Genomic DNA, 14,595 nt, shown 5'->3' with positions numbered 1-14,595 from the left:
CACTATCCTTGCACACAGACCGGTGTCGGTAATGAATCAAGTACACTATCCTTGCACACAGACCTATGTTGGTAATAAATCAAGTACACTATCCTTGCACACAGACCGATGTTGGTAATAAATCAAGTACACTATCCTTGCACACAGACCGATGTCGGTAATAGAGTCAGTACACTATCCTTGCACACAGACCCATGTTGGTAATAAAGTCAGTACACATTCTTGCACACAGACCGATGTTGGTAATGAATCAAGTACACTATCCTTGCACACAGACCCATGTTGGTAATGATTCAAGTACACTATCCTTGCACACATACATATGTTGGTAATAAAGTCAGTACACATTCTTGCACACAGACCGATGTTGGTAATAAATCAAGTACACTATCCTTGCACACAGACCGATGTTGGTAATAAATCAAGTACACTATCCTTGCACACAGACCTATGTCGGTAATAAAGTCAGTACACTATCCTTGCACACAGACCCATGTTGGTAATAAAGTCAGTACACATTCTTGCACACAGACCGGTGTCGGTAATGATTCGGGTGACCAGTGAAGGTCTGGGTTAGAATAGGTCTTCAGCACATGGGACTCCAAATCTCGTCAGTCCTCAGTTATCGCGTGAACTACATAAAAAAGTTGATCTCCTTCCTTGGATCCTGTGCAAAGGTGATTGGACAAGGTAAGGTCGCTTAGTAGAAAGTGTACACTATTTGTCTACCTTGTCTCCTAAATACAGACCCGTAAAGATCCGGGTTACAATAGGTCTTCAGCAGCCTATTCATGCCGTAAAAGGCGACTATGTTTGTCGAAAGAGGCGATTAACGGGATCGGATGATCAGGCTCGCTGACTTGGTTGGTGCATGTCATCGTATCCAAATTGCGTAGATCGATGTTCGTGATGCCAATCAATGGATTGTCTGGTCTGGACTCGATTATTTACAGACCCCCGTCATATAGCTGGTGTATTGTTGAGTGCGGCGTGACCGCTCGGTCGGCTGTTACGTCAAGCATGGATTACTTGAAACATGATCCGCCGAAGGCGGTTGTTAACTAAAAGTATGTTCTAGGACTTAAGTATGGGGTCTCATGTTTAACTGTGGTGTTAAGTTTGATAACTTGCACCATTGACGTTGATATTGTGTTGGGTATCAGAACCTCTGATTATTTTGCGTCTCATCCACTACTGTCCCCGTCCGGGCTCGATCTCAGCATGCCGATGCCACATGGCTGGAGACGGACGTTTTGTTTTTGTTTGTTTGTTGTTTAACGCCGCACTCAGCAATATTCCAGTTATATGACGGCGGTCTGTAAATAATCGAGTCTGGAACTGACAATCCAGTAATTGATATCATAAGCATCGATCCACGCAATTGGGATACGATGACATGCACCAACCAAGTCAGCGAGCCTGACAACCCGATCACGTTAGTCGCCTCTTATGACAAGTATAGTCGCCTTTTACGGCAGGCTTGGGTTGCTGAAGACCTACTCTACCCCGGACGGACGTCCCGCCCACTTCCGTCACCGTTCCGGGGTCGATCTCAGCTTGACGCACTCACTAACGCAAGATGGGTTGGATTTGATAGGTGCAACTAAGGAATTTATTAATCATCGTTGATTGTTTTTTTTTTCATTGTTTCAACTTCACTGTCCACATATCATCGTTATTATTATTATTATTATTATTATTATTATTGTGACCGCCTCCGTGGTCTAGTGGTAGAGCGTCCGCCCGGAGAGCGGAAGGTCCGGGTTTCGATCCCCGACCGCGTCATACCAAAAGACGTTAAAAGATGGTACTTGTTGTTACCCTGTCTGGCGCTCGGCATTAAGGGGCTAAAACAAGGACTGGTCGGCTCGGAGTCAGTATACTGTGTCTGAGCGGGGTATTCATGTTAAACTGCGGCATGGTATCTCAGTGAGCTAGCACTATAAATCAGCATCAGTCCGGACTAGTACAAGCAGCCACACAAACACACACACGTACATGCACATCGCTATTTAAGTGCAATAATCTTGGAAGCGACGTTAAACCCCATTTCACCTCACCTCACCTATTATTATTATTATTAGTGTCGTGGGTGACGTCAGTATTACTTTTATTATTTATACATTATCATCATCATCATCGTTGTTATTGTCATCTTGTTATTCTTTTTGTTATAATTATTATCTGATTATATACATTATTATTATTCATGTCTTGGACATAGCATCAAGTTTCTTATTATCATAATACTGAATTTTTTTTTCGCCCTGGAAAGATCACGTTCAAAACCCTGACGCAAGGCCCAAGCAGGTGATACCTTGCGGAATGACTGGTCACGTGGTCATCCTCTAAATCAAGAGAAATTCGCCCTCGTCATAACAAGGTAGAAAGCCACGTACCCACACGGGAACAGTTTGCTGGGCCGTATTTGAAGAATCGTGGCAACATTTCCCGCCGCCCTCCTCTCCATCAGACTGTACTATTAAGTATATACCCGACCGGACCGCGCTCTTTTATCTTCAGCAGTGAGAGAAAGGCGATCTCACTTATTAGTGCGGGGTTTGAAACTCGAAACAACATGAGACCTCCTCGGGCACGTTGAACAATTCCATTGGAGCGGGGAAACATCAAAGGCACCGCTCTTAAGAAACTTCAAACGAAAAACGCCGCCCGGCGTACTACAGTACGGCGAAACGGTCGGAACGGACGGATCAGAGACGAATTTTGGTCGAATCTACGCGATGACCACTCCGCCGCAGTGGTGTTGTTGGAGACGTGACGGACAACGAAGCAGTGGGCTGTAAGCTGATTCACGATGACTGATCGACGGATATTTTCGTAAATTTGACACTTGTCCACCAAAAGTCGATGATTGAGAAGAAAAAGCGAGTTCGTATTTGTGAAGTCGTCTTGCTGCTCGCCAACACTGCCCTCATGATCGCGTTTGTAGCGCTTGTGTTTTATTTCACGTGGACGTTCACTGTTCCAAGTCACGTGACTGAAATCGATGGTTCTGACGTCACAGCTGGTGATCAAAATGGGAACATCACACGCGGGGTAAGAATCGATTGATTTATTCACTACATGTATCTATCCCGACACAGTGAAACTGCCCCCCTTAATAATCACTGTGTGTCAACATACCCAGTCAGCAGTCAACAATTAACGAAGGATATACATCACTACATATTAACAGTACATATCCAAGTGATGGGTCCAAATACTAATACCCTTAGCCCGGAACGTGCATTATTAATAATATAAGGCCACGAGGTTGATGACAGTCATCAACATTCAATAAAAACATCCTCCTCCGATAATGAAATGTACAGCAATGTAGAGTTTATCCAAGCCAGTGTTTGGATGTGGTGTGTCTATGGTACAGTGATGAAGTATGTAATATTTGAGTCACTATGAGTCTCATGTGACCCGTGTAGGGCATAAAACATTTGGACTCATTTTCTGCAAAACCTATTTTCAGACGCATAACTGTTAATGTAATGATTGCAGTTTTAGATATAATTAATTGAAAGTAGACCTGTATGCTGAACGATTTAGACATGTTTTTATTACTTTGCGAACTAACAAGTTAAATATAAGATATTTCTAAACAGTCTGCACTCGGTGTTTTTTTAGTAAGTTGACATCAAGCGTCTTTCTTTATGGCGCCACAGCAGAATTGTATCCTACCACCATAAGGTCCCTTTCCAGCTGGTCGGTCACATACATTAATGGTTGTTTTTGTTTATCTGGTTAGATTTTATGTCACAATTATTATCATAATTACATCATAATTTTTATATTATTATTCATCCGAACAATAAATGTGTCGGGATTTCCTAATCTTCGATGGAGGATCATGTGAATGTCGTGTGTCCAAACTATAGTCACCTGGTCTGAGTGTTCAGTCAATTCATCAGTTAGTATTCTTTATACCATGTATACAGAGGAGGTCAGAGAGTACATTATATCAACAAGTGGTATTCAGTGGTCTGGTGTTTGAATATTGATACAAAGACAATGTGAATGAGTTCGTCAAATCAATGCACTGAGGGTGCAGAGCAAGACATCAAAGCAATTCTGAAGCGTATTTCAGTGTATATAACTGAGACAAATGACACTATTAATCATTAAGTAATTGCAGTTTGTTTACACGCGCGGAAAACGAAGACGCACACGCATAAGCACACACACACGCACACAAACACAAACACCGAAGACGCACACGCATAAGCACACAAACACAAACACCGAAGACGCACACGCATAAGCACACACACAGACACAAACACCGAAGGCGCACACGCATAAGCACACACACGCACACAAACACCGAAGACGCACACGCATAAGCACATACACACGCACACAAACATCGAAGACGCATAAGCACACACACATACATACACACACACAAACACCGAAGACGCACACGCATAAGCACACACACATACTTACACACACGCACACAAACACCGAAGACGCACACGCATAAGCACAAACACACATACACATACACACGCTCACGCAATCCTACGCAAACAAACACCGAAGACGCATAAGCACAAACACACATACACACACACACGCTGACGCACTCCTACGCACACAAACACCGAAGTCGCACACGCATAAGCACAAACACACACACACGCACACACTCTCACTTTTACACGCACACAAACACCGAAGACGCACACGCATAAGCACACACAGAAACACACACAACGACTCCCATCTATACTTTAAAGAGGTTTTAAGTGGAATATATCTTTGATTCAAGATAACTCATCAATCGGTGATTGGCCCAAACAACACAGGTGAAAATAAACACATTTTGTCTGCGAGTAAACACCGGTAACCTTTTGACACGCCGACACTTTGAGAGTGTTGCTTTTGATCTCTCTGAAATCGACACGGGTACATTTCGTGTACATTAACCGGCTCTTATTGAGGAGCGGGCTATATATACACACGTAGATTTGCTATATCTACGCTCAGATAGCGGTATCTTTATAGACGTTGGTGAATAGGTACATAAACACCGCTAATAAACCAGATAAAGTTGGATGGAAGTTTTCAGTTTGGAGGAATTAAGACAGAAGTGTAGTGAGTGGTGGAATGAGGGAGGGTGTGGGTGGTTGTGTGAGTGAGTGGGTGAGTTAGACGTTTGTCGTAGGAGGCGATTAAAGGGATCAGGTGGTCAGGCTCGCTGTCTTGGTTCAACATGTATTCGTACCACAATTGCGTAGATCGGTGCTCATGGTGTCAATCACTGGATAGTCTGGCCCAGACTCGATTATTTACAGACCGCCGTCCTACAGCTGGACTATTGCTGAGTGCGTTGTTAAACAACAAACAAACAAACATACCTAGAATCATATCAAGGGTGAGTCTGGGATTCGAATTTACCATCATCGTACTCTGGTTCACTAAAGAGGCGCAACTCTGCCAGGTGAATTGCGGCGGTTTGTGTTGAGTGAGTGAGTGAGTGAGTATGGTTTTACGCCGCTGTTAGCAATATTCCAGCAATATCACGGCGCCCATTGTGCCCATGTCGGGAATCGAACCTGGGACTTCGGCGTGACGAGCGAACGCTTTAACCATTAGGCTACCCGACCGCCCCGGTTTTGTGTTGAAGATTGTTGATGAACAATATTATTATACGTCTTATTCAACATATTTTATGTTTTATGTTTTAATGGCTTTTATCCTAGTGGGGCTTTTATCCTAAGGGGGTCATGTCCGGTGGGCTTCTGACCTTTGGGACTTCTGTCCTATACCTTCAGGCGATTGGACCACGTAGATTCCTACAACATGGCCATGGGCTACAATAAAAACGTGATGTAAAAGCTTTCATACCACGTCAGTCAAACATGGCTAACAAGATCAATACGTTTTCAAAGATTCCCCGTTTCTTGCACATTTGCAAACAGGATGGGGCTGAATGACTGCACCTCTACTCCCACGGACCAGTCAGATGATAAAGGATGGTCCTCTATAGCCGACAGAAAGAGCCTATGTTAATACGCACATATAGTAAAACACGTTTATAACGGGCACGCTTATAACGAAGTGACGGATATAACGATTTTTTTTGGTCTCGGCCATTTGTTGTTTATATGCTTATCACGAACTACGGTTATAACGAACTAAAATTTGTGGTCCCTTTGAGTTCGTTATAACCGTAGTTTACTGTATTTATTTGCATCATGCGCGTGCGTGTGGCCTGTTTCATAGTTCCAGCCCACTGAGATACCATGCCGCAGTTTTAACATGGATACCTCACATAGACACAGTCTACTGAACGGACAAGTCCCTGTTTTACCCCCTTAATGTCGAACGCGAGGCAACATAAACCACCATCATTTAACGACGCAGCCGGAGATCGAACCAACCTTACCGCAATCCCCCGAAAATCTAAGGAAAAGTATTTTCTGTCACTTTGATGCCATAATATATTTGCTCCATGTAAATTATGAAACTGTAAACGGATCAATTTTCTAATCGTAAACGCGTCAATCAAATAGAACATGACACATTAAGTGGTGAAGCTAAACATCAGGTGCTGTTGCTAAACATCCGGTGCTTTAGCTAAACATCAGGTGGTGACACGTTGAAGCTAAACATCAGGTGATGAAGGTAAACATCAGGTGATGTAGCTAAACAGGTGTTTAAGCTAAACACCAGGTGCTTTAGCTAAACATCTGGTGGTGTAGCTAAACATCAGGTGGTGTAGCTAAACATCAGATGGAGAAGCTAAACATCAGGTGATGTAGCTAAACATCAGGTTGAGAAGCTAAACATCAGGTGATGTAGCTAAACATCAAGTTGAGTAGCTAAACACTAGGTGATGTAGCTAAACATCAGGTTGAGAAGCTGAACATCAGGTGATGTAGCTTAATATCAGGTGGTGTAGCTAAACATCAGTTAGTGTAGCTAAACATTAGGTGTAGCTAGACATGAGGCGGTGTAGCTAAACAGGTGGTCTTCCCACCAGTCGCCCCTCCCACATGTCTTCAAATCGGTCCCCCCTCCACCTTCCATGTGTTGTACGTCTTCCACGTACTCCGTGTCTCATCTCTCATCGGGGCGAGCTCATCAAACACTCTGATCTGACAACAAAGTAAAAATAATCCACATGAAAGAAGGATATCTCCTCGGCAATTACCGTGGCATATATACACTGCCCCCCATGAACAGTCACGCTGCTTCATTGAGGCCGAGCATTTGATGTGTTGTCACATTTTAAACAATAAACGATAGATAGGTTCAAGCAGAACGAGTTTATGTTTAAACACTGGCTTCCTCGGAAAGAAAAGGAAGCGTATATACTTCTGTATTTGATGTAAGGTAAGGAGGCCGATAAAAATGCAATGCTGGAAGGAGCGAAACCATTCCTCACATACATCAACATGTTCATTGTTTCATAGAGTTGTCTTTCTTTACCGCCGTTATATATTTCCACTATGTCGTTATACCCCTTACCGCCGTTATATATTTCCCCACTGTCCTTATACCCTTTACCGCCGTTATATATTTCCACTATGTCGTTATACCCTTTACCGTCGTTATATATTTCCCCACTGTCCTTATACCCTTTACCGCCGTTATATATTCCCCCACTGTCGTTATACCCTTTATTGCTGGTGTTATATATTTCCCCACTGTCCTTATACCCTTTACCGCCGTTATATATTCCCCCACTGTCGTTATACCCTTTATTGCTGGTGTTTTATATTTCCCCACTGTCCTTATACCCTTTACCACCGTTATATATTTCCCCTTTATCTCTGATGCTATATCCTTTATCCCTGATACTATATCCTTTATCCCTGATGCTATATCCTTTATCATGATGCTGTATCCTTTATCCCGAGGCTATTTTCTTTATCCTGATGCCATATCCTTTATCCTGATGCTATATCCTTTATTATCCTGGGGCTAAATCCTTTATCCTGATGCTATATCCTTTATCCTGAAGCGATATCCTTTATCCCCGAGGCTATATCCTAAATCTCTGACAGTACAGCACTTCTTACCATCTATTCTTGTTTGTTGTTTAACGTCACAATCATCAATATTCCAGCCATATGTCCAAATAATTGAGTTTGGACCAGACAATCCAGTGATCTCTGATGTTATATCTTTCACGTCTGATGTTATATTCTTCACCTCAGGTGTTATTTATCCTTTACCTTTGTTATAACATTTACCTATCGTCATAAATCCTTTACCTCTGGTGTAATATCCCTTTCCTCTGGTGTTATATAGTTTGCCTCTGGTGTTATATCCTTTACGTCTGACGTCATATCCTTTATACCTGACAGAACAAAGGTGGTATCGTACTATGTCTTCTTCCTACTTTGTTGTTTTACGCCGCACTGAGCAATATTCCAGCTACATCATGACTTCGTGGACCAGACAAACCAGTGATGCTATGAACAACGTCCGACGTCATTGTGGAAACAACGCGCCACGATACGTGATGGTTATGTAACATGTTGTGACTTCACTGATTGATCGCTTTCCAGGAAACGCACTAAGTTACGCTATAGCCTTGAACTCGTTTCTCGGAACTCGCCGTCTTCCATATTGGAGACGTTTAAGAAAGTTGCGTAAATCATTTTCAAACCAAGTCTTTAATATAAGCAGTTGTTTTATCACATTCAGTGCATTATTTCAATAACAAAGTACCTTGAGGTCTTTGAGATAATGTGTTGTCGATTTCAGACAAAATGTGTGCGTTATCAGTCTCCCTGTGATCACGCGATAAGCTACGGGATCAAAAGAGAATTTTCTAGAGGTATTCTCTGTTTTGAACTGACCGGCTTATCGGCCTTGCTGGAAACGCATTAGCGCCTCTTGAAGTTCCAAAATGCAGGGTCGCACAAAGACGGGGTTGCACTTCTTGACCCCGTCTGGGCCTAATGTGGGGTCCAATCAGTTGTAAACAATTTGGTATGTCTTGAAAACAAATGTCGGCAGGGCTGATCTGATAACTGTGTCTGTAGGCAAAAAAGCGTTATTGGCTAACATACGCAATTCGACTTATTTATCATGTGAAACAAATCTCCATGCTCTTTGGTTGTGATTGAAGGAGTATGTGTGGTATGCGGTGTATGGAATATCGTGTTCAGGTGCGCTGACGTACATAATGTCATAACGTCATTGATACGGCAACGTCGGAATGGTGCACTGGTCTGGCACAGACAGAACCGTTTACTCAGGTTAAAATACAGGCATTTCTAGATGTAAATGAAATATTTCTCTATTTTCAATTCCGATTAACCCTATATCGCCACTTTGAACAGCATGGAACTCATGTGAGTTATGTTTTGGAGACAATCCCTTTAAGTGGCGCAAGTTAACGACAAGCGTTTGTCCGTTTCTTCAACGACCCTTCATAAAGCACTTGCCCATTTCTTTCATCTTTCACGGCCTTCCCACGTTTGTCCGTTTGTCATGACCCGCCTGGTCCTGATTTATTTTATGACAAAAAATAATCTAGAAACGCATAGAAATGCAAATGAAATCAGCATAGGGAAATTGTTTTTTTAATATTTTTAGAGTCAAGAAGGATATTGTTAATATAAGATTTCAGAGACTAAATGTTAGTCTATGACCCGCCCTAAGGCCATTACTTTCACGACCATCAGAATGCTTGCCCATCTCTGTCATGACACTGCCCAAGCCTTTCTCATACTCCTTCATGACATGCCCCATCGATGCATAAGTGTCATAATATACTCAAAGTCAATAATAATATCCAGACATTTCACGTGTAAAGAGCAAAAACACAGCTAACCTGGGTATGTAGTCAACAATTTGAAATAAAAACGGATGGTGTGTGTTGAAAATAGACAAATACCAAATTTCATTCAATTTGGAAAATAAATAATGGAGTAATGGCCCAATCTCATTAATATCAGATCTTAGTTCTTTGTTTAGCGGCAGCGAGAACTTAGATCTGATTTAAATGAGATTGAGTAATGGCCATAAATAACTTTTCCAATATGGCTGACGAGGCCGCCATATTGAAAATCGAACCTCTTGAACAAAACGAGGTGTCATTATTGGTGGGAAGAAGTAAGAGAAGTTTCAGCCTCATTGGCCCAGTGGTTTCTTAAGTAAAGCAAACAGGCCACGCATGAAGCTCACCTGGCTTGACAGTTGCGCTGAAAAATGCTTGGAATATTTTGAATTTGACGTTTTACATTGTGACGTCAATCCCCACTACCTGAACGTGTGGGGGCACGGGTGGCCCACTCGTCTAAGGCGCCGCGATTCACTGTGCAGAGTTGCGTCCCTTGGGCACGCCAGAAACCTATGATTGTGGGTTCGAATCCCGGTTCGCCCCAATTATGTTTCAAGGTTTGTCAGCACCATACCCGTGCTCGTGGGTTTCACCGAAGTGGTAAACGGCTGAGACCTGCATCACTTCGGGCTTTCCTCCCACATTAAGCTGACACGCCGTGATATAACTGGAATACTGTTAAAAGCGGCGTTCAACCCAACTCACCTGAACGTGTCACGTGACCAAGGCCTCCTCTTCTCCTCATTCTATTCCTTATTTATTTCAGGTCCAGGCGGCCCAAACACAAGAAGAAGATACTGTACAACAGCTGAAGGATAAGGCCCAAGCGGCCCAAACCCAGGCAAAACATACTGTAAATATACAGGGTGATACGGACACTGTCGATGAGAAGGGCTTTATTGAAGTTCATAACAACATTGCAAAACATACAAACAAAAGACGTCCGAATAAAATACGGAATCGGAATGACATTAAAGGCCCCAACAGGAGAAGGTCAAGAAAGGGTGCAACTAGAAGGGCCGCCAACAATACTGAAACAGTATGGACAAAATCAAGTAATAAGGACAATTTTATTTCCAAGAAAAAACGGAAAAATGTATTTGGGCTTCGCAAAAGGAAAATTAAGACAGTTCATGAAAAGGATGCTGAGATTGAGACCATATCTATAAATAATAGCGGTGCAGATGTTCTGAGTGAAGGGAATAAGTTTCGACTTGGTTTTAGTTACCATGGAAACAGAGGATTATCCAAAAAGGGTTAGTACAGTTAGACATTCTTTAAACCATTTCACACTGAACTCACAGGATTACATACAGTTCCGTGTTATCGCCTGTGTGTTTTATCGTTCAGTGAATAATACGAACAGTAACCTCACCGAAGGCGGTTTGCCGGACTAGCGGGATTTCATGTGTGTGTAGGTTTGGAGAAAATCGTAAACATTATCACAGATCTTAGCGTTTTTATCTGTAGATGATCGCTGTGACATTATTCCGCTAGCTGGATCCGCAAAGTCATGGGTTCGAATCCTACATGAGAGAGAGAGAGAGAGAGAGAGAGAGAGAGGGGGGGGGGGGGGGGGGAGAGAAATAAAGAGAGGGGGCGCGAGAGAGAGCTCTTGTATGAGGTTACCCGTAATGAGATATCCTTGTTTAGCGGTAGCGAGAACTAAGAACTGATTTTAATGAGATTGCGTGCAACTCACTCACTCACTCCTGACAATATGTTACAGGCAGCCGTTCGCCCTGGAGCACGTGGGGCTCGTGCAGCACGGACTGTGGGTTGGGGCAGCAGGAACGGGTGCGCAGCTGCGGCGACAACTGTCAGGAGATCGAATCTAAGCCGTGTCTCACACAGCCATGTGAGGGTAAGATAGCTGCTGGTATAAACACCGGAGGAGTAATCGTTCTGTGTAACCCACTTAGCCCAGGGAATAACTGCAAATCTGTTGAGTGATGGCGGTACTACAAAACTTAGATCCATATGGAAAGGGGTGTATATCTCGGGTTTGTCATTTAAAAACTTCCTGAAGCACGTTTATTTATTTATTTATTTATTTATTTATTTATTTATTTATAAAATACTTTCAATAGACCTCTGAAATAAATATGTTTTATATTTAATATTATCTGTTCCAACACTGAAATAATATTCTTATGAAAGCATACCAAAAACAGAATCTTTATGGTCAAACTACGACACGAAAGTCTCTTACGCTACCAAATTCAGTTTGGAAGAGCAATCTATACTTGCCGTAAAAGGCGACTATGCTTGTCGTAAAAGGCGACTAACGTGATCGGGTGGTCAGACTCGCTGACTTGGTTGATGCTTGTCATCGATCCCAATTGCGTGGATCGATGCTCATGATGTCAATCACTGGATTGTCTTGACCAGACTCGATTATTTTACAGACCGCCGTCATGAAGCTGGAATATTGCTGAGTGCGGCGTTCAATAACAAACAAACAAACAATATAAAAAACATACCAAAAACAGATTCTTTATGGTCAAACTACGACACGCAAGTCTGTTACGCTACCAAATTCAGCTTCAAAGACTATCAAGGATGGTCCTCCCTTCCCTAAAACATGGCGACCCCTAACTCGGAGCAAGATGTCGGAACACTATATGGTATTAATATCGCTGTTTATCGGCAGGCGCGGAGATGACTGACAAGTGGGCCTACTTCGAGATGTTTGACCTCACAGAGACGGAGGTCACGTCAGGTAAGATGAAGAAGGCGACCCAATCGGTCAACCAGCCATCACTCTTGTGAAGACAGAACTGACAGGACATACTTTGTTACATATTGAGGAGAAACAGGGTCCCAGGGTCATCTCAATGTATACTACGCGAAATGCAAAATAAGTTTTTTTAAAAACACCCGATTCTTTCATATGGCGGGGCGGTCGGGTAGCCTAGTGGTTAAAGCGTTCGCTAGACCCGGTTTGATTCCCGATATTGGTACAATGTGTGAAGCCCATTTCTGGTGTCCCCCGCCGTGATATTGCTGGAATATTGCAGTGAGTGAGAGAGTTGGCGTTAAGTCCAACTCACTCACTCACTCACGCCGTAATAGGTCGCCAGCAAGGGGGAATCCAGCATTTTTATTAGGGAGGGGTCCAAAATATCAAAATCCTCTTTCAGATAGTTTTACTGCCTACAAAATACATACTACAAAACTCTCTGGATCCCCAATGCCACGTCCGTCTGTAATGTTGATTGGTTGTTTTAAATAAGACACCCAGACTCGATTTTCTATAAAGGAATTGAGGTTGGATACTGCTGGGATATTGCTGCCTATGACGTAAAACAACATTCCATCACTCACACTCCATGACGTACCGCCTGTATGCGTGTCGTTTCATTTGTTCAGAGTCTGGCGATGCCTGCGAACGATGGATGAAATGCAGCAACAAGTCCATACAACACTATCTGGCTAACATCGCCAAGCTGCCAAGCTGCCCCTGTTTCTACCCCCTCAGCATCGCCATAGACGACAACATCTTCGACAGCGACCAACAGAAGAACTTCGCGTGGAAGGATGCTAGCGGACCTGTTGAGAGGAACGAGGTATACAAACCCGGGGCAAAGTTCTGTATTCGATCAACACTTCCGGCTCATTCCGTTACCCTGGCGGCACAACACTGTTGCTATGACGGCCAACTGAGACTGATAACGCGTGGCAGAGATGCGGGGACTCCAAATCTCGTCAGTCCTCAGTTATCGCGTGAACTGCATAAAAAAGTGGATCTCCTTCCTTGGATCCTGTGCAAAGGTGATTGGACAAGGTAAGATCGCTTTGTAGAAATTGTTCACTATTTGTCTACCTTGTCTCAGAGCTCCAGATAAGCTGCGTATCTGCGTAAAATACGCATCAGAAATGCAGAAATACGCAGTAAATTGAATTCAAGCGTATCAAATACGCAACGAACAATACAGATACGATAACAAAAATAAAACTTATGCGTATCATCAAATTATTGTGAAGTAACCCTGCGTATTCTATTAGCAAATCAGCAACTTATTTTGAAATAACAGGCATTCCGTCAACCTTGCCAAACTCCACGATGACAGTTACATCATGAACATTTGCCATCACACTTTCTTGTGGAAGTATCGTGGTATTTTTCAGTCCTATAAAGCTCTCGAACCCACACGACACCAGTTTGCAGGGACTAGATGAATAGTGTTTTTAAATATTTAACTTAAATACCCACATGTGTAAAAACTAGTGGGTAACAGAAATTTGAATACCTAGATAGAATTACTGACATCCTGATTCCCGACCATTGCCTTTGGGGGAATCTTTATATAACCAAAGGGACATAACTACGTACTAGAATTCGTTTATCCAGAGATTTGTTCATTCATACAAATTCGCCCCACTTTGGACGGTACCATCCGGATTAACGAGGGTTGGCTATAGCTAGATGCGATGTCTGATATTATCTTCTGTTGCAGGTATAACAGGGTGGTGCAGCCCAACAACAACCGCCAGTGCATGGCGAACCCTTGTCTGGGGGAGATTCAGCGGCAGGTAGAGCTGGCTAGATCCTACTGAGTCGCCATCTCTCACTTGTGTCCTCATCTTGTTGACAAAGACTGAACCCAGCCCTGTATCGGGCGTGGTCAGAGCCCAGAGCACCAACCTCAGCGTCAAGAGCTGATTGTTTTGTGGTGTTTGCGGAGGAAGTGACGTCATGGGCGCATTAGTTGGTGCCAGGTGGCACGGACGTTTGTGTAATGGCTCCCTGGATTGTATGTAGTGGTTCAATAACT

At 43.1% G+C, this 14,595-nt stretch overlaps 1 protein-coding gene across 1 annotated transcript; it reads left to right on the top strand.

Moving 5' to 3' along the window:
* The first annotated feature begins 2,868 nt into the window (after positions 1 to 2,868).
* Positions 2,869 to 14,377, top strand: LOC139444094 (isthmin-1-like). The gene is made up of 6 exons (XM_071225001.1): positions 2,869 to 3,057; positions 10,584 to 11,073; positions 11,547 to 11,681; positions 12,471 to 12,539; positions 13,190 to 13,604; positions 14,278 to 14,377. Exons 1-6 carry the CDS (start codon positions 2,869 to 2,871, stop codon positions 14,375 to 14,377), a joined length of 1,398 nt encoding a protein of 465 aa, XP_071081102.1.
* The last annotated feature ends 218 nt before the right edge of the window (positions 14,378 to 14,595 follow it).

The sequence above is a fragment of the Haliotis cracherodii genome, unplaced genomic scaffold, assembly GCF_022045235.1.
Source record: "Haliotis cracherodii isolate W230 unplaced genomic scaffold, xgHalCrac1.p SCAF_5, whole genome shotgun sequence".
In the NCBI taxonomy this organism is placed as follows: Eukaryota; Metazoa; Mollusca; class Gastropoda; order Lepetellida; family Haliotidae; genus Haliotis; species Haliotis cracherodii.
Note: the sequence above shows the minus strand (reverse complement) of the source record. Positions and strands in the feature narration are given on the sequence as shown.

What these genes read in the sequence shown, in the direction of transcription:
- LOC139444094 (XM_071225001.1), top strand. Translation starts at nt 2,869, where the DNA reads ATGATTGAGAAGAAAAAGCGAGTTCGTATTTGTGAAGTCGTCTTGCTG. An exon ending in CAGAGGATTATCCAAAAAGG is followed by an intron (nt 11,074 to 11,546) that starts GTTAGTACAGTT and finishes AATATGTTACAG; the next exon opens with GCAGCCGTTCGCCCTGGAGC. An exon ending in TCTCACACAGCCATGTGAGG is followed by an intron (nt 11,682 to 12,470) that starts GTAAGATAGCTG and finishes GTTTATCGGCAG; the next exon opens with GCGCGGAGATGACTGACAAG.